This window comes from Micropterus dolomieu, linkage group LG14 (assembly GCF_021292245.1).
Source record: "Micropterus dolomieu isolate WLL.071019.BEF.003 ecotype Adirondacks linkage group LG14, ASM2129224v1, whole genome shotgun sequence".
Classification (NCBI taxonomy): Eukaryota; Metazoa; Chordata; class Actinopteri; order Centrarchiformes; family Centrarchidae; genus Micropterus; species Micropterus dolomieu.
The window spans coordinates 6,651,278-6,671,426 of NC_060163.1; the positions used below are offsets into that span (position 1 = coordinate 6,651,278).

Sequence of the window (20,149 nt, forward strand, 5' to 3'; positions counted from 1 at the left end):
TGATAACTTTTCATGTAACATGTCCAGTGTAGCACACAGGTCATTATTATCAGTGGTGGAAGAAGTATTCAGATTTTTTACTTACGTAAAAGGAGAAATACCACAATGTAAGAATCTTGCATTCAAACTGTGCTTGAGTATAAGTACAGAACAATTATCAGCAAAATATACTGACATGTACTGTACCCAAAGGAAAAGTACTCATTAAGCAGAAAAATGGCCTCCTATCAATTATTACGGATGCATCAATGTGTAAGCAGCTGTTAGGTGCTTTATTGTTCTACAATTCTAAATTCACATCTAGTTGAACTTTGTAAAATCTGAAAAATATAGTAACAACAGCTGAGTTAAAAAATTAACTCAGTGGAGTAAAAAGTACAATATTTCCCTTTGAACTGCTGTAGATGTATGAAGTAGCATAAAACTGAAATAGCCTACTCAAGTAAAGCGCCTCGAAATTGTACCGGACTTGAGTAAATGCACTTTTCCACCACTGTTTATTAGTGAGCTTAAACTAAGATAAAGGCTAGTTGTTGATAATGCTGTAATAAATTGATAGATAAACTATAACTCATTAGTAAAAACTAATATTAAAAAGCACGTTAAAGTTTGAGTATGGGTATGAGTGACTGTAGTGATACCCAGCCTGGGGGTTAGGATCCCCCAAGAGTCCCAAGAGAAATCGCACATGATAAAAAAAGAAAGAAGGAAAAAAACAAACAAGGGGAAAACATTTCTCTTACCTCAAAGTAGGTTCATTTTTGCAACCTTTCTGTTTTGTATTGTTTAAATGGAACCACCGAGTCACTGTATGTATTTCAACACAATTTAAAATTGCCACCTCTTCACTAAAACAATAGCCATAACAGCAGTTATAAAAACAAAAACTAATGGATGAATACATAAAATTTAAGTCAAAACTGCAGCAACCACATTATGACCCACTCCAATCGTCACCGCCTTCCAGTCCCAGAGGGTGAGGAGCTAGTTAGCACAACTAGCAACTAAACAGTGCATCAATGTCCTTTACAAAGCAAAATGATCATTACTGATGTGGGAAACCGTATAAGTCACATAAAAATAAATAGTCATGTCTTAAAGCATCAACCCAACTGAAGTCTCCAGCTCCAGGGTCGCTGTAGTTAACTCTGAACCCTCACCTCTCTGAAGGAGAAGCAAAACCTGAATCACCCAAAACAGACCATCATGTTTTTATTCGGTACAAAATGAAGCTTCTCACCTCCGGCTGCAGTGATCAGAACCACACTAAGAATCCACAGTGCCTGCTTTTGTGATGGAAGTGAACCTGTCATCTTGTAGAGCACATCATATCCTCCTTAAGAAAAAAAAAACACTCTCTGCCTAATCACCACAGGAGCACTGTTGAAATCAATGCACTGCCATCGTTGAGATGATTCTTGCAAAAGTTGAAAATGTTGTCTTCTTTTCAGTCCCTCTGAACGCGACTCTGTCTCTTCTACACATGCTCTCAGTTCCCTCCAACAACACCCCCCCCCCACCCTCTCCCCTCATCCTGCAAACACACTATGAGTTATGGTGGTGTCGTCGCTTTAAAGGCCTCTTCTCCACTCTCTCTGGGCGCCTGGGTGACTTCTACTTTGTCTCTCGGCAACAGCTATAGAAGGAGAGTGGACAGGGGAGGCCGGCGCTGCTCATTACCATGTTGTAAAACCTCAGTCAGATCCACTCACGCAGGATGCAGCTAAAGGGTCCTGACAGAAACAACTCTCAGAGAGCAGAGTCATTGTAGTATCACTGTTGCCTACAAATTGTTGATTTAAATATGCTTTAAGTATTTAGCCGGAGCAGTATGTATTTTTTTTGCTGTGTTGCCAAACCCTTTTTTTGTTTTGTATTCTTTTTCCTGCACTGTGCCCATGTCCACCAAGACCTCATTACTAACCAAACAAAGGCTCCTTGACGCACACGCAAAAGACACAGACCTAGTTTTAAAAGAAAGGATGCCATCTGGGTTGCCTGGAGAGGGAGCAGATAAAGCTGAGGGCAGTGATAAGGCAACCATAGCAGGCGATTGTGAGTCCATTGCTATGGATACGATTGTATTTCTCTTTGAGAGACAGAACTTTTCCCATCACAGGAGCAAGGTTACACTGAACAGACTGCCAAATCCAACAGTGAAAATATTCAGTACATATACTCTAGTACTAGCCGACTTGGGATTTTCACCATTTCCATTTTATTACTATGTTGTATGTTCACTGCACTACATTTCTGACTTTTACTATTTACCCCTCATGACAATCCATGTTGTTAAATACTTAATAGTTCCCTGTGTGTTTTTATCACAGAAGTGTCTGAGTCACATAATACATTTTTAAAACATAAAAAGAACTAGTAAAAAAAATTTTAACAAGATATGACTAAAAATAGACAACTGTTTATTTACTGTTTATTTTACACATAAGTTTAAAACATTTTTACAACATTTTTCAACAACAACAAAAAGACTTCTAAAATGAATGTAATACATCCTATCTCATGTCCCCTTAAGGGGTTGTGAACCATGAGTGTAATAGATTATTTTCCTACCTACAGGCATGAACATTAAATACACTGATACGACTACACCCTATAATTAGACAAAAGTGGTAGAGAACCTGCATATGAATAGAAGTAAATTGAAATGAAGTAAATTCATTGATAACAAATGAGGAAGAAGTTCTACATTTTCTTTTACGAAACATATGAAACATTTGTAGAAAATTGCACAGTGATGTGAGGGGTGTACTGGCTGGGTATTGAATAAAACAGTAAAAGCCACAACACTTGACTGTGCTGCCTTCAGGTCCAGCCCTGGCAGACAGGAGAAACAAAACAGAGCAGTAGCAAGGCAAACATGCCGAGGGCAGTCACAAAAGAAACAAGCCTGAAAATAGCAGCTTATTTTCTCTTTAAAGTCAGCCAGGTCAAAACCATACAGTGCATGTGGCAGGCAGCATAATTATTTACTGCTTGCTTATTCAATCAACAAACGTATGGCATTATACTGGCTATTATATGTTTTTTTAATGCAGCAATTTAATAATGAATGAGAAATTAAATGTGAAATATTGCTCAATTGATCAAACCAACTGGTGACTGCTCATCCATCTTGGGGAAGTAGTAGTGGAAGGCGTCTGTAATTCTTATGATGAAGAGCCTTAACCAGGGATCATTCTCAGGCTGGACGTCCACCTCAATGTTCTTGCTCCCTGCTCAGCCAGGGAGGCTGTTGTACAATCAACCCTCATTTGGCAGACATTCTTATCCAAAGTGACTCACATTTAAGAACAACATCCAAGCATCAGTAAAGCCTTAATACAGAGAGAGAGGCTGTGGAGAGAGAGATCTACAAGTAGATATCAGTAAGAGTAGCAATAAATACTAGTACAAGTAAATACTGTATGTTGTTTCTATAGCGTGAAACCCTGTGTCCTACACGTACTCCTCTACTGGTTTAAATCTCCATCTCTGCTGGCAGTTGTTTCTGGAGATAATTGTTTGTACCCAACCCCCTGGTCCAGCACATACTCTGCTGGCTCTCTATGATCTCTACAATAAAGCTCAACACTTCGTAGTCCATGTGACCCGGATAGAGGGGGTACCCTGTAGCGAGTTGTGGATTTGAATAGCTTTTTAGCATGACCTCTGGTGCGTTGCAACACGTGATCTGCACACAGACACCAGGCTGGACAGCAGACGCGCGAGGCTAAAGCCAATCAACTCGACTTTCAATGGTGGCTGCTGGCGGTCCACAGTCATAACAATTTGTGGTTAGAGGTCTGCATGTAAAATTCCCAAGGACCTCAGGTGGGAGAGGGCTGTGGCCAGCTAATTTATGACTGGTCACAGGTCTGTCATGGGTCCACCATGTAAGTGTGTAGGCTTTGATCCAGAAGTTCGAAGTCAAGGCAGCTGTGATCCTGCAGAGGAAACTGCATGCTACTAATTTATCTAATGTTAAATTGTACCAAATTTGTAGACATTTGTTGTTTATTGACATTATCTAACAATACATGCAGTCATAGACTATATACAAGTGTTTCAATACCATTTTATACTGACTAATAGCACAATATCCAAGCTCCATCGTAATAGGATAAGTTACTTTTCTAGCATAAATGCTAACTTTATCACCAGAAGATCATAACCTGTGCAGGACAGTAAATCATGATAATAACTGTATTTTATCTTTGCTCAGGTCTGGAGTTGTTTGCAAAATATATGCACGCCTTTCTCATGCTCGTAACTGAACCTAGCTAACGCCCCTGACATTTAACTTTAAATAAGCCAGCAAACTTGATACATCTGTCAGTCTTCTACTTTCAGCCTCCAGATTCAATCCATGACTGCATTTAATGTTAGACAATTTAAATAACGTTTAACTATAAACGTCAATGGATTCCACCACAGCCAGGCAGTCTACATCTACAATAAACTGGCGAATCTGTAAAGTTAGATTAAATTGTCCGTTGTCATTTATACATTTTTAATATATTATAGTTTCTTTTCTGTGTTTTAATATCGGTTGAAATCACATTGAAGTCACGTCGATTGTTAGTTAGGCTATCAGTTGTTTCAATAGTAATATTTGTTGAAATACCACTGAAGTCACATTCATCAGAGTCTGATGTTGATTCAATGAAATTAGCGCTGAGAGCAGAATGCTGATTCAACATAGTTTCGGTAATGTTTGCTATCTACCACTGGTGGATCGGCATTTGAGTATGGAAGGCAGATCAGACCAAGAGCTCTGGGTGACATCAGGGGATCACCAACATGAGTAGGATTCATCTTCTGTGTTCAAATTCTGTTTCAGTTTAGTCAATAGTTGACATATTTCAGTCTGTACTCAAGTGGCGGACTGACCAACTGACAGACTCTTAGAGCCATGCTGCTACTAGAAATCTATTAAAAACTTTGACAGCATACAGAGCTAGCATTTAATTTGACCTCTGACTTATGCATAAAATGTTCCTCACTCATTTCACCTTCAACTGAACAGCTGAAATTGGGAGCCACAAATTAAATTTACATTTAAAGAATGCAATAAAAGTATAATTAAATGTGCATATCAGTAATTCTGTTTCCTTATATTCTTGTTAAACAATGAATTAATAACATTAATTGTTCTTATTCCTTATTATTTTCTAATGTGTTTCCCTATCACATTCCACCTTAGATATCATTCCTGCTTTACAACTTCCATTTTGAACTCACTCAAAATTAAAGTCATATTAGCTGTGTGACGCCTGAATTAATTAAGTAAAATTAAATAAAGCCTAAACCACACAGAAAAAATTTACCAGTGGCAAACTGCAACAATAAAGTCCGGGGCTACATGTTGTTGTAGCAGTTAGGAACACTAGAGGGCAGCAATGCGACATGAAACTGTTCATCACCCAAACACGAAGAAGAAGACGACCAAACAGGAAGATGAAGAAGGCAGCTGATGGTGACATTTCTTAGGTAGGCTAATATAAACCGAAGAAAACATAACGGTGTAGCTTATTTACGTTGCCACAACTCATTTTAAAACAAGGCAGCGCGGGCTTTGCAACGCAAAATGTGCAGTTTAATATGTAACTGGTGGTTGTTTTAGCTGAATATTGGCGAAATTGTTCCTGTTGAGGAGCGCGTAACGTTAACGTTATATTAGCCTGATACTTGACGCTACGTTACTGTGTGTTGAACGGAGAGTCAGTAAATTAAATAACATTTTTAGCCAGTTATAAGTTTGCCATTCATTCAGTCGCGTTACACCAAGTCGCAGTTAAAAAACGTTTTATTTCACCATCCTTATGTCAGAAAACAACACCGCGTTAGGGGGTTATTGTACTTTAGTTATGCATCATCATGTATCATAGGGGTTTTTTGTAGGCCTAATTGGCCAGAAGACCTTAATTATTTATAATCGAGATAAAGTTGTGACCTTCTGGTTGTGTATTTTAGTCGACAAGCCATTAAATTGTGAAACATTTTGAAGGGAGTTTGGGGTGGGTCTATAGAGGTGATGCAGCGCATGCAACGTCCTGACGCTTTCTCATCTGTGCCTATAGAGAGCATCTTTGCACCGCCTATAAGTTGTCTAGTGACAGTTCCACAGATCACTTTGTCTTTGTTCACGTTTTTCAGCAGGTTCTATGCTTCAACTAAGGACATCTGCAGAAGAAGAAAGTAGTTGTGAAATTTCCCAGCTCAGACAAGCAGTGTTACAAAACGATGACAGACTCCTTGATGAGATGCTCTGCCAAGAAATCTATAAGAAAGTCATCAACTGCAGAGGTGGCTGGGGCATCGCAGGCACGCCTCTACACGCTGCGGTGTCTAAAGGCCACCTCAGCTGTCTGCAGGTCCTGCTAGCCCACGGTGCCCTGTTGGACTGTGTAGATGTCAAGGCTCAGACGCCTCTCTTCGCAGCCGTTCGTGGGAAATACCTGGACTGTGTCTTAGCGCTCCTCAGAGCTGGTGCCAACCCCAACGGGAGCTCATCCAACAACTGCTCCCCTGTCCTCACTGCTGCTCGGGAGGGAGATGCGGAGATATTAAAGGTACTGCTTAAACACGGCGCCGAGGTGAACTCTCGCTCCAAAGTCCTGCTGTGGACTTCCAGCGCAAGGGTATCCAGCGGGCCGCTGTACCTTGCTGCCGTTTACGGACACATGGAATGTTTCAAACTACTGCTCCTCTATGGGGCAGACCCAGATTATAACTGCACAGATGCAAACCTGCTGAGTTCCATCAAGCAGCCCAAAACAGTGCTGGAGATGTGCCTCAGGCATGGCTGCGGCGTGGAGTACATCCAGCTTCTGATCGACTTTGGTGCAAACGTCTACCTCCCTACGCTGATCATCGAGAAGTCCACGAAGCAGAATGAGGCTGTGGAGCTGCTTTTGCAGGAAAGAGGTATTGAGTGGCTGTGCATAATTACACATTTTATATGCATGATCTTTAACCTTCCTGTGTGGTACCCTGCTCCTGCAATATGATGGATTTCAACAAAGTAAGACTAAAAGCCATTGCATACTTCCTTTAGCTAACAAGATGTGTGTATCTTGTTAAAGGGATGCACTGAAATAAAATAAGAGACAGTTAATTATATTAATTTGTGGTATCCCAGTGGTAACTCTTTTCCTGTCTTTAGGAAATCCAAAGGCCTTGACTTCACAGTGCCGACTCACCGTCCGAAGATACCTCAAAAAGATCAACAAGATCCACTGTATCGACCAGCTGGAAATGCCAACAAGTCTCATTAACTTCCTGCAACACAAGCCTGTCCCAGTCACTGTCCTGTAGCTATGTGAGCTGAAGGCACATTATGTACATGTATTTTTATTTAGGCTAAAGCTTTTTGTTTTATTTGTAGATTATGAGCTACCTTTTATCACTTCTGTCTGTTCATGTGCTGCTCTGTTAAGCCTGATTGTTAACTCAAAACATTAAATATGTGGATCAGTGGTGTGCACTTAGGTTTTATTATTAGTACCTACCCTGTAGCTGTTGGAAGACTTCTCTATGGAAACGGCTTCTTGTACAGTTCTTTGTCACATGTTCATCGCAAGTTAGTTCCTTTTTTTGAAAGAGCTGTTTGTCCTGTGAAACCAACAAGCTTGCCTCTGTCCATTAAAATGCATGCACAAAGCCTTAAAACGAATCGAGGTCAGTACATATTAATATTATATTAATAGATTTAAGTTGGTCTTACATGTGCAGAAATTATAATTAGAACAAAAATATTTTGCTCTTATTCCTCCCTAAACCTTCCCAAGTGTTCAGTTGGGAGTGATACACACTTAACCTCACCTACCACACAAAAAAAGTGATTGTACTGAATGTTCACATTAACCACATTTATAATGTATATATTATGAAAGAATTCAAGTTAGTTGAAAAGACAGTAAGTAAGTAAATGTTACTACAGTTTTGTGTATATAGCAGTACATTTAAATTAAAATTGCGCAACACACTACTTTAGAATTCGTTATTCAAATTTACGCATAATGCGATTAATCGTTTTCAAAATAGGAGGCCAAACTGTTTCAGGGGAGGCTCATTGAATGGAAGTACACAAAAAAACACATTACTTATTACTTTATTAATAGCTTTCAAAAGGAGATCACAGAGCCTAAATGTGTGTGATTTAATTAAAGAAAGTTCAGAGATACAGGAGTTATGGGGAATTCTACCGTCTTCCTCACTTTATCAGAATCAGACTCTAATAAATGCCTTAGGACAGACCTGTTTGTTATGTATTTGGTGTAGTCTCAAGTTATGTCAAACAGCAGTATTAGGCTGTCTTGGCCCCATTGTTGAGTGTCTATGGAATCAAATAACATTATCGTGATCCCATAGGCCTCCAGGTATTGAGCACAACTAAACAAGTAAACTAAGGCACCTTGGTCAAAGGTTTGTCTGATGGGAGGCCCCCAGTCTGAGTTTGAAAAGCCCTGCTCTAGGGGCCACGAACATCTGCACAAAATTTCATGGTCAGTTGTTGAGATATTTCAGCCAGGACCAAAGTGGAGAATCAACCGGCCGATCGCCATCAGCAGCGCCATGCTGCTAGCACAACCAACTAAAACGGCAACGAACAAACAAACATGTATTTGATTCACGTACAAACATTTTATAGAATCTACACAGAGGTTTTTTTAAGATTTTATGAGTATTATCCAAAATACATATTGATATTGTCAGCATTAGCTACATAAGCTTTACTCTTGCATGTCTCAATAAACTGATGCATGCAAGTGTCAACATGACTTGGTGTGCATGAAGCGTTTGAGGTTCGGATATTGGTTGATTCAGTGCTTGATGGAGGGTATTTTGGGTAGACTAATATTTAAAAAAAAAAAAATTTTAGAAGTCACTGCATTCAGCACGTACAATCACATTAAGACTTTGCTTATTTATTCAAACTTCTGAGGCCTACTTTTACTTTTACCAAGAGTTCTTTTGACTCATTAGTCAAAGTTTAAGACTATTCCTTAGAAGTTTCATACATACCAGCTCAAAGCTACACGCAGCAACCAGAGACAAAGAAAACCACAGGAGCTTATTTTTAGGTTTCGTAGGATCTGTTAACTCTGGCATGAAATGAACGTCAGAATTGTGTCTCTCTAGAAAAGGCAGATGGATAAAAAAACATACAGAGAATTACTCTGTTGTTTAATTATATAAATACTTCACACTATTCAGTGGTAACTTCATCAGCCTTTAAATAATTAGACATGGACCACAACACATGATTCTTCAGATGACAGAAGCCGTGAAAAAGGCACTACACTTGGTTTAAAAGGAGAGTGTGTCATTTATATGAGTTTGTTATGGAAGAGGATAAAGTAAATTATGTGGTAATAATGTCTGAATTGTCCACAAATTGAGTCCAAAAAGTGAACTTCGTAAAAGTCACAATTGCGTAGACACAAACAAAAAGTCTTTTGGAATTTCATGTTTCAGTACACCATAATCACATTGTACCTTGCTGTTTTTTCTTCGCAGTGACGACGATACAGCAGGAGTCAAGCTAAATCTAATCTTGCCATTATGAGGAAATACAAAAAACTGGAAGAAGTAAACTAATAGAAAATAACATTCATTCATTCATTCATTGTTAAACTTTTGTTTTGAAATAATAGTTTTGAAATATCAAAAAGCCATATCCCCTCAGCAAAACATTCACACAAGCTCTGGAATCAGGAGAATATTCATTAAATATTTATAAATTCATTCCTAAATGACATGAAAAAAATGACAGCTGCTCTCAGGAATTGACTGCTAGCATGAAAATAAATGCAAGATAACTATTCAAGTAGAGCCATCCTCACAACGTGTTTCACAAAATAGTTCTGTGATTCTGTTATCAATGCTGAATTTCAAGTAGAGACAATTCAAACTAAATAGACAGTGTTTCAGAATAAAACACTTAATTTGGTCCCTTTTAAAAACAAAACTGAGGTCAGCAGCACTGTGATGACATCATGGTCATTGAGGCTTCTGTTGACATGCTGCCAGTTGTCGCGGTGACCTTAGCCCAGCCCTACGTCTAGTGACATCATCACTACGAAGCCCAAGATGGATGTCCAGGATGCCAGCTTCCCGTTTCCACTGGTGGCGCCAAGTTAGAGTAAAGAAATGGGAGATTAGTTAGAGACAGACGCTCAAAGACTTGTGTTTCACTCTTTAATCTAGCTGCTCTGAAAATTGCCATCAACCCCTCCACAGTTCTACCTTAATTCCTCCTTTTCCTTCTCACCTGACTTGAGCCTCTGGTATGATGTCATCCACCACCACGTAAACCATAGCCCCGGCAGCGAACGCCAATGCATATGGCAACAGAGGTTCTGCCAAGACAACCGCAAAGGCGCCCAGCAACCCAGCGATGGGCTCTACCATGCCGCTTAGCTGGCCATACCTGACGGGGAAACAGCAAAAGTCAAGTTACAGTGTCCACATTTATATTGAAAGTATTGTATCTGTACTCAGCCCAAGCTTGTGTACAGTGTAACTATTTTACTGTCTAAAAGTCTTTAGATACAGACACACTTACCAGAAGGCTTTCCATGTCGAGACCCCTGAACCCCGGAGTGGCAGGCTCACTGCCAAGCCTTCTGGGAAATTCTGGATGCCAATACCGATGGCCAAATTTCTGAGAGGACAAAAACAAAACAAACAAAATAAATAAAACAGTCAGACCATACCTCTTTCTGATAAATATTAAGAACCTAACTCTTAAGGTCCTATTGTATGGTTTAGTGCTAGGGTATTTTGTGATATAGTTTAATTACTAACCGACAGGGTGCAGTGCCGCACACATTACTCTGTTTGCATCTAGCTTAGTTTGCCTCTGCATATTAATGAAATTTAAAAGTAAAAACAAATACAGACTGTCCCTGAAACCATAAACAAGAGAATCTAAGAATCTTGAGCCATGCTATCGGCTCTGTGAGGCTAAGCTCGGCAAGCTTTGAGTGAAAGTGCTCAGACTGACAACACTAACACGCTGACATTAAGCAGCTGTATATTCGACCATGTTTACCATCCAAGTTTAGCTTGTAAGCATGCTAACTTAGCCATATACACAAAGTACAGCTGAGGCTGATGGGAATGTCATTAGTTGTTCAGGTATTTGGTCAGGAACCAAAGTTTTGTAGGAAGAAAATTTATTAATGAACAGATATGTAAATGTAATCAAAGCACAAAATGCTAATATATTGTGTACAGACTTCAGTGGACAATTGAAAAATTCAGGTCCAGGACCAAATGCCTTCAACAATCCCATCAGTCACAGCTGTACTTTGGGTTTAGCGCTAATTAGAAAATGTTAGCATATAACACACTAAACTGACATCTAAACTAGACATCATCATCGTGTTAGCTTTGTCATTGTGAGCATGTTAGCATTTACAGTAGCCCCGAGCACTGCTGTGCCAAAGTACAGCTTCACAGAGCAGTTGTAGACTCCTAAGTCTTGTTAAGTCAGATTCAACCCTTCAGAAAATCAAAACACAATCTGATCATATCAGAGAAATTAATATAATGGGAATACAGTATAAAACAGAAGTGTTGTACAGTAGTTTTGTTCAAAGTGAAATGTTCAACTTCATTTTCTTGTATTCCACCAAATCACAGGCACAGCTGAAATGTTGCAGAGGGCGTTTGCAAAGGAGAAAGCTAACAAGGGGATCTTTGTGAGGGGTATTGAGGTTACCTATTGTAGTCATAGTTTTAAACTGACTCATTTAATTACAGCAGGAAGGAACATTTAATTAATGTTTTAGTATTTGAAATAAATATCTTCAATTTCATTATGGAAGAATTTAGGAAAAACTATGATGTTCCCTTCAATACTTGACCAACATGTGATGTGGGAACAAAATGTGCTTTCATAAATTTCAACAATCCACTCCACTGTCACGGTCTGGGACCTGAGGAGTACTTGTTACATCAGGCTTGTGTACAGGGGGCAGATGTGTCCAGAGCCATGCAAGCAGCTCAACCCTCTTCTGGAGAAATACAAGAGCTACCTAAAAACTGCGGTATCTCTTCAATGATAATGATGTGATCGTTGTGCGTTGTCGTCTGCACTACAAAGACAACCAGATGTTTAACCTGTTACTTCAGTGTTTGGCTGAGCAGAAAGAGCATTGTTTCCATAGATGTAAAGTAGTTGAGACTATGTTTTCAACAGTTACTAAGTTACTTTTAATTATGTTTAAGAGTCATTTCTCAGACTTGACAGCACAGATTTCAAGACAAAATCGCACCTTTCGTAACAAAATCTGATGGATCTATGCTTATGAAGCCATAAGGCCGTCAGAAAATTACCCTTGTGGTATTTCACAGGAATAAGCTTACACCAAATTTCCAATAAAATATAAAAGATTAGTATTTAAAAATGAAATGAAGTCACCTTAGACAGGCTCAGTCTGGTGGCGTTGTGCTTAAGCAGCATACTCCGCAGAGACACAAATTGACAAAAATTGATTGATCTGAGTAGTAAAATGGTAAAATACCACAGTGACACCTGTTTTGTTTAGACAGGGCTCTCCAGCCAAACAACTGCCAACTCTGTCTGTAACCACTAGATGTCAGCAGCACACAGCACAACTGCAATGGGCAAAATTTCCATCTGTGCTCATATTCTCACCTTAACTTAAAAACACACTAAACCTTAAAGCTGGAATGAGAAGTTAGAAGCACATTTTGTTCGATTTGTTGAAATTCTTTTTACATCTTGAAAGCAATCAATAAAAATGTGACACAAAAACACAGTATTGTTTTAAGCAATTTTTCATAATGATAGCTAATCTCTTGATTAAATACTTGGTAGGTTTAATAATAGTTTATTTACAGCAGGTACCTTTAACACAATTCTTTAATTAAACCGCTACCTGTTAACTTTACTATTTGTCTAATACAAAACACTTGTGACACTGTAGGTTACAAAAGGTTATCCCCTTCAAGTACGTATGACAAACTAAAAAGAACATAGCTACTTGTGATGTGTTTTATTTCCATTTCATGCTTTTTCAGGCAGTTCAAAACTTGATGAATACCATTTGCAGTTTCATCACTATCTTCATAAAAGTCAAGTAACTTACACTGCACTCCATCAAACATAAAAATATCTCATACTGGAAACATTTTCCTGTTTGCCTTGTTTGAGGCGTCGGTGGCAACAGAGTACAACACAGGCTCACCTTCAGACAGGGATAGATCATTAGATATCCCGCACAGACTTTGGTCCAAAAACATTCATTGTGATCATCTCAGCTTTTGTTCTGCACAACATTTGAGTCATGAAACAACGCACTGTTTAGCTTAACAAGACAGTCGGTCCATGTTTGACAGCGTGATACACGTACGAGGCTTCATTTTGTCATATAACGTATACTGAGGCGCGTGAGGGACGGCTGTGATTGGATGATGACAGGTGTCGGTGACCCTTGTCAAGTGTCAGTGATCTGCTGCTGTTGCTGTTGTATCAGTCAGTGGTTATGTCAGCATAGTAGTCAAAAAACGGGACAAGAGAGGGACAAATCATTTAGGCCTAATATAAGGGACATCCCGGCTAATACGGGACAGTTGGCAACCTTAATACTACTTGTCTCTTGCTAGTTCTCCAAAGTTGCCATCATCAACTGTATACAAAAGCTTGAATTGACTGAAACATCTCAACTATTCGATGGATTGCCATGACATTTGGTACAGATATCCATGGTGCCCAGAGGATGAATCTAATGAAATTCCCATTAGCCTCAGCTGTACTTTAAGGTTTAGTGCTAATTAGCAAATGTTAGCATTCTAACATGCTAAACTAAGATGCATAGACTGCATAAGATGGTGAAGGTAGTGAACATTATACCTGTCAAACAACTAAATGTTAGCATTTTCACTGTGAGCATGTTAGCGTGGTGACATTAGCATTTAGCTCAGAGCACCTCTGTGCTTAAGTACAGCCACACAGAACCTCTAGCATGGATGTAGGCCTGTTATTCTTATGACCAATTTCTGAAATTGGTATTTGGCCAACTTGGTTCAAAAGTATCTTTCACTCTCCTGAATAATATTTGCTTGTGCTGCTGCCACAAACCTATAACCAGCAAGGATCTTCCTTCATCTTGATATTTTGACGTTGAATGTGATGGACTATGTCATACACTCTGTCTTTCATATGAATTTATAGCTATATTGGAAATGCTGAGATTACAGAGCCAGTTTCAGTAGACTTCTTCAGATTTAGTGAAGCCAAAGATAGTGATAGTGGACACTTCATGACACAGAATAGCAGAACAGCAGCAACAGCAAAACAGAAATGGACCAGTCATTGCAGAGAGGCTAGTGGAACTTGACAAGTACTCTGAATTGCTTTTCAGTTTACAATAAAAGCATGGTATCATCATTGACAGGCAACAAAATAAATTTCTTAATAGAAAAATTAAGTGCTAATTAGTTTGTGATTCAAAGAATAAAATCAAAAATTGATTGATGATATATTGAACATTTGTTATATTGTCATTGAGGAAAATTACATCGAGATAATTATCATTATTGTTTTATTGCCCAGCCCTACACACACACACACAAAAAATTGACTCACATGGAAAAATACTCTTCACTCTTCATCACCCAACATCCAATCAATTATTCATTTTCACAGCCCTTTTATATAATAATTAAATTTATTGATTACATTATAAATATCTGCACATGGATCACTGGGAGTTTATTAGGAAAACAAATCAAATGATACTGTAAATCACAGGCTATATTAGTAAGTGTTACCCCTTTTTTGCTATGTTTCTCGTTGCTCAAGAGATAATTACTGTATGTTCACTTTGATCCTCTTAAATGGTTTAACAGAGCTCAAGATGTACTGACGGACACTGCATCTGCTGCCTAAACGCCACTGCTCTCTGCAGTACTATAATGTAACCACTAGATGTCAGAAGCACGCAACAGCAGCATAGTTACGGGCACAGGTGTAGAACCTGACCACATTCTTACCAGGACCTGAAACACATAAACCTTACCTAAAGGTAACCATGTCAAGGCTCATATTAAAAAAAATAAATAAATAAATAAAAAAACAGAATCACATGGCTACCAACTGTTCCAAGTTTGGTAAACCAATCAGTGCTTAAACAGATCATCCTGGTGGGATCCATAATTTCGTCTCCACCTGCGACGCTGTACAGTTTCCCTACTGTTCACATTCACTGGGCTCTTAAACTGGCACTGATAACAACAGGAATTACTGAAATTGCCAGGGCCATCAATAAATTAGGTATGCATTAGCACTTATTTACTGTATGCGTGTTTCATTTCAATCTTACCTGGCTCTTTCAAAAGTAGCAGATGAAGTCTTTCCAATGGCTCCGAATCCAACCCCCACAGCCAAACCCTCTGCAGATAAAAAACACAGTCAATCGATCCTTGTAGTGTAGTGATTTGTCCTTTGACTTGAAGCACTACATGGAAAAAGCAACATTTTAAGAGGAAGGGACAGTATTGGCAGTGTAGATGGCTTGTTCTCTCAAACAGAACACTTTTCAGCAACAGTCTGTGGGAATCTCTACTCCAATAAATGCACTGTATATTTAAGGGCCAGGCAGCTCTGCCTGAAATGTTCAGATGCTTTGAGCTGGCAGGAATTAAAGTAATAAAGTCCATCACTCTGTTTTTTTTTTAAACTGTAAAACTTACCAGCAGATCCTTTAAGTCCTGTAAGTTGCATCCATGGATTGGACTAGTTTGTCCAGCACATCCCACAGATGCTCGATTGAGATCTGGGAAATGTGGAGGCCTAGTCAACAACTTGAACTTATTGCTGTGTTCCTCAGACCATTCCTGAACCATTTTTGCTTTGCGGCAGGGAGAATATCCTTCTGAAAGAGGCCACTGCCTTCAGGCAATACCGTTTTCATGAAAAGGTGTACATGGTCTTGTAGCAGTCCGTATGCATTTGCAGCTATTTTAATTTATTTTCCATTCTGGAAGGCAGAAGAAGAGGCGCATACCTGCCCGGGGGACTCACTTCCACAGACAAAGTCAGCCTGTTGCTCTGTCCTTTGGGACCTTCTGAGACCTCTATTGCTTGTCTCTTTTGTCTACCTTTGAGAGCGATATAGCCTTGCCTTCTTCCCATAGTGCATCCTGTTGACATGTGTTATCTAGGTAAGAGGCGCACACGCACCTGGCCATCCATGTGATCTAAGAGTTCTGATGCTCACGTGCCCATTGTGGGCTCTTTCGGTAGTGGACAGGGGTCAGCATAGGCACCCTGACTGGTCTGCGGCTATGCAGCCCCATGCGATGCACTTTGTGTTCTGACACCTTTCTATCAGAACCAGCATTAACTTTTTCAGCAATTTGACCAACAGTAGCTCGTCTGCTGGGCCAGACCACACGGGCCAGCCTTTGCCCCCCACGTTGCTGCCAAATATATCCAAACCCACTGACAGGTGCCATGGTAACGAGATAATCAGTGTTATTCACCTGTCAGTGGTCATAATGTTATGGCTGATCATTGTAGATGTAGTGTGGTAAATCTCAGAATTGGATCTCAAAAAAGAATTTTTGACAGTAATTTTGAATTCTTCATCATGTAAACTATTGCAGACAATAAAAATAGAGCATCTTTAAACATCAGTCTTTCAACTTTCAGCAATCAATCATTGTAAAAGGAAATTACATCTCACAGACATATCTGTTGTCTAGATGAAGTGAAGTACACAAATTCTCAATATTTTGTCTTGATAAAATATCATTTTTGACACTGTTTGAAATCTGCCTTTGGATGCTATCATGGTGATTGCCTACGTCATAGTATGAAGCCACCAATAGTTTCTCACTTGGCAGGTAGCACCACAGGATCACGACTTGTCCTTGGTGTTTTTATGGTTGTGCGTTTGGAATGCAAAAGAAACATGCGAATGCCTACTCAGGCATTGTGCTGTGTGGAGTATATCAATGTTTAATGACAATTTTGGTCCGGATGTTCTGCTGCCCTTCTCCATTTCTCATTTGCCTTCCTCCTCTTCCTCCTTCTTCCTCCTCAAAATTATATAGTCAAAATGCTGCAGCCAGGCTTTTAGCTCGCACTGAGAGGAGTGACCACATCACACAAATCCTAGCTGCACTTCACTGGTTACCTGTGAGTTTTAAAATTGATTTTAAGATTTTACTACTTGTTTTTAAGGCCCTGAATGGCCAGGCTCCTGCCTACATCTGTGATTTGTTAACTCCCTACAAGCCAGACCGTTGCTTGAGATCCTCTGGCAAGGCTCTACTAATAGTTCCTAAGTCTTGCCTTGTCCCTAAAGGTGACCGAGCCTTTCGGGCCCCTCAGTTGTGGAACTCCCTGCCCGGAGATCTCAGACAGGCAAACTCAGTGGCCTCTTTTAAATCTCTTCACAAGTCTCACTTTTATCGCTTGCCGTTTTTATGAACATTATATACTTGCTGTTATTGTATTATCTAATGCTGATTTTATTGTTTATTTTTTATTTATTTTAATTCATTTATATTTTTACTTATGGATCATGTTTGTTTTACTGTACAGCACTTTGTAACTTGTGCTATACAAATAAAGTTATTATTATTATTATTATAGTCAGGTTTCTACTGATGAAACCTGAGGTTTCTTCTCTCTCTAACCATATCTGCAGAGGCAACCCTTGTGGAACGTGGACTCCACAGAATGAAACACATTTGATAAACTACTGATCCATAACTCAGAGTAAATGTGAGAGATGAAGTCTACCCTTTTACTGTAAAGTTCTCCAACTGTGACTATGAAGAGTACTACAACAGGAAAGCTATAAAGAGGGATTTCTACAGGTGTGTTTTTTTACCCCTTGTCCATTCCCTCTTTGCACGCTCTGAGCAGCTTCGCTCTCCTCTGATGTCCCATTTGTCTCATTGAAATGCCTGTCATGCACACTTACAGTACACACCATTCAAATTGAAAGTGAAAAGGTCACAGTGTGGGATATATCTATGAGTGTATTCATGTGTTTGATAAGTGTGTGAGTGTGTGTGTGTGTGTGTGTGTGTGTGGGGGGGGGGGTCATGTGCATGTGTCAGTCAGTTATATAGGCTATTTTGTCTTTCACAATAAAAAGGCAGAGAAACATTATTACGACTACTTACATATACTGACAAGCAGTCGTCTCCTTTTATGCCAGCAACAGCAGGTTATTGCAATGCGAAAACATGCCAATTTCCTGACTTGATTGCATTGCTAGCATTGAAAAACAAGATAAAAGAAGTTCAAGGAGTTGTGCCCACAGGTAGCCTAAAGCTTACACCTAAAATGTCCTACTGTGAGAGGGCTAAATGCTAAAAGCTTTCTATTTATGCAAGAACATGGCCATCTCCATAGTCAGGCCATTTTTGCCTGACTAATGCTAATCACTTATGTAAAGATGCTTCTCCACTTTCTTCTGTTCAGCAATTGTGTTTGGTGCTAAGTGAGCATTAAGATTCTTCCAGACAGCAAGCAGTTAATGCAAATGTAAATGTTCCATATTTGTATAGCGCCTTTCCGACCACTCAAAGCACTTTTCACACCATTCACACATTCATACACTGAGCTTAAGTGAGCTGAGCCTACACTGGTGGAACAGCAGCCAGGGGCAATTCGGCGTTCAGTATCTTGCCCAAGGACACTTCGACATGCAGCCGGGTATTGAACCGCCGACCTTCCGATTAACGGCCAACCCACTCTTCCTCCTGAGCCACAGCCATCCTGCGTGATGCATCACTAGGTATCACAATTTTCTAGACTACATTCAGGGTTTTAGCAAAAATTTAGGGGATGATGGGGAAATGCCCTTATTTACTGTCTTGGCAAAAGTTAGATGAGATAATTGATAGGTTAGATAGTCACCATGAAGTTGCCAGGCAACCAGTGGAAACTGCAGAATGGCACTGGACGCAGCCAAGAAATAATCCAGCACATAAACCCTTGTAAAACCACAATGTGTGGTTTCTACAGATGGATGTTTGTACCAATGAAACCAGTGAGATATAACATGTTAATTACTGAGCTTTAGAGGTGGTGATAGACTTTGTTAACAGAGCCAAGCTAGCTGTTTCCTTCAGTTTCCAGTCACCGTGCTAAACTAAGCTAAGCTAACCTGCTGCAGCTTAAAGTGGTGTCAATCATCTGATCTAACTCTTGGCAAGAAAGTGCACAAGCATGCTTTCCCAAAATGTCAATCTATTCCCTTGGTTCCTGTGGTGGCACGGCAAGCTATAGCGGGCAGCTGGAAAAGTGGAACAATGCAGACAAGAATCATTAACATAGGTGATCCCTCACCATGCTGCCGCCACATTTACACTGGCAACAACTGTTTTGACAGTATGAAAGCCTTTTTACAGCCTCACAGAACACGGGGTAACTGTAGACTTTTAGTTTTGATTAAACGTTGCGAATGGAGTCAGTGTCATAAGCACAAAATTAAAAGTCAGGCTTTAATAGTAGTACTAATTATCTGTTCTCTTGTATGCAAGAACAACTGATCTCTTTCAACCCCTTTCCCACTCCAGCGTACCCTTCCAATGTATTATCTTTCTGTTTCTCTTGCTCTCACTTGGCAGTAGTAATACCTTACATCAAGCTATACTGCCTTAAACAAAAAACAAGTGACAAAGAAAAATAACGTCATCAGAGAACGAGATAAATAAGAGGAAGGAAAAGAGAGATGAAACTGTGGAAAGACCACATAAAGGCAAGAGATTTTTTAGGTATACTGATGTCCCTGCAGCTGGATAGGCCACTTTATCATAATCTAACACCTGTCATTACCTCTGATAACAATGCACATTTGTTCTAATCAAATTCCCACCTGCCCAGTAAAGGCAGACTTACTGTAGTGCCATTATGAACAAAAGCACACTGTGGGTCCTCTTTACTATTCATATCAATCCTCTGGGACTGTCTGAAATGCCATGGGGCCAGTAGAAACTATCTGCACTGAAAACCCATCGACAGGTTTTGAATAAAACATTAGTTCAGAGAGATTTAGTGTTTTTTTTTGCGTTTGACACAAGCTAGATAGGAGCAGAGGTTTTTAAAATTTGAATTGATTGAAAAGACACAAGACTACAAAGATGAATT

General features: G+C 39.6%; 3 protein-coding genes across 4 annotated transcripts in view; 1 reads left to right on the forward strand and 2 right to left on the reverse strand.

Annotated features, from left to right (window-relative positions):
* pkd1b (polycystic kidney disease 1b) overlaps positions 1 to 1,476 on the reverse strand; it is a 58,954-nt gene extending 57,478 nt beyond the window's left edge. The window contains exon 1 of the mRNA XM_046069278.1: positions 1,241 to 1,476. Within this exon, the coding sequence (XP_045925234.1) occupies positions 1,241 to 1,313 (73 nt within the window). The 5' untranslated portion in view covers positions 1,314 to 1,476. The remainder of the gene's footprint in view (positions 1 to 1,240) is intronic.
* A 3,890-nt stretch (positions 1,477 to 5,366) lies between these two features.
* Positions 5,367 to 7,486, forward strand: LOC123983127 (ankyrin repeat and SOCS box protein 12-like). Of its 2 annotated transcripts, none has more exons than XM_046069259.1 (3): positions 5,367 to 5,490; positions 6,160 to 6,927; positions 7,166 to 7,486. In XM_046069259.1, exons 2-3 carry the CDS (start codon positions 6,165 to 6,167, stop codon positions 7,315 to 7,317), a joined length of 915 nt encoding a protein of 304 aa, XP_045925215.1. In that variant the 5' UTR covers positions 5,367 to 5,490; positions 6,160 to 6,164; the 3' UTR covers positions 7,318 to 7,486. The 2 variants fall into 2 exon arrangements, with proteins under 2 accessions (XP_045925215.1, XP_045925214.1); XM_046069258.1 differs by having other exon boundaries at positions 5,395 to 5,490; positions 6,157 to 6,927.
* A 370-nt stretch (positions 7,487 to 7,856) lies between these two features.
* Positions 7,857 to 20,149, reverse strand: part of LOC123983455 (zinc transporter ZIP11) — a 75,710-nt gene continuing 63,417 nt past the window's right edge. Inside the window, exons 3-6 of the mRNA XM_046069711.1 lie at positions 15,360 to 15,447; positions 10,571 to 10,669; positions 10,277 to 10,435; positions 7,857 to 10,128 (exon numbers count right to left, since the gene is read on the reverse strand). Of these exons, the coding sequence (XP_045925667.1) occupies positions 10,050 to 10,128; positions 10,277 to 10,435; positions 10,571 to 10,669; positions 15,360 to 15,447 (425 nt within the window). The 3' untranslated portion in view covers positions 7,857 to 10,049. The remainder of the gene's footprint in view (positions 10,129 to 10,276; positions 10,436 to 10,570; positions 10,670 to 15,359; positions 15,448 to 20,149) is intronic.

Coding starts and splice junctions, on each gene's coding strand:
- LOC123983127 (XM_046069259.1), top strand. CDS start 6,165: ATGCTTCAACTAAGGACATCTGCAGAAGAAGAAAGTAGTTGTGAAATT. Junction 6,928..7,165: donor GCTGCTTTTGCAGGAAAGAG/GTATTGAGTGGC, acceptor TCCTGTCTTTAG/GAAATCCAAAGGCCTTGACT.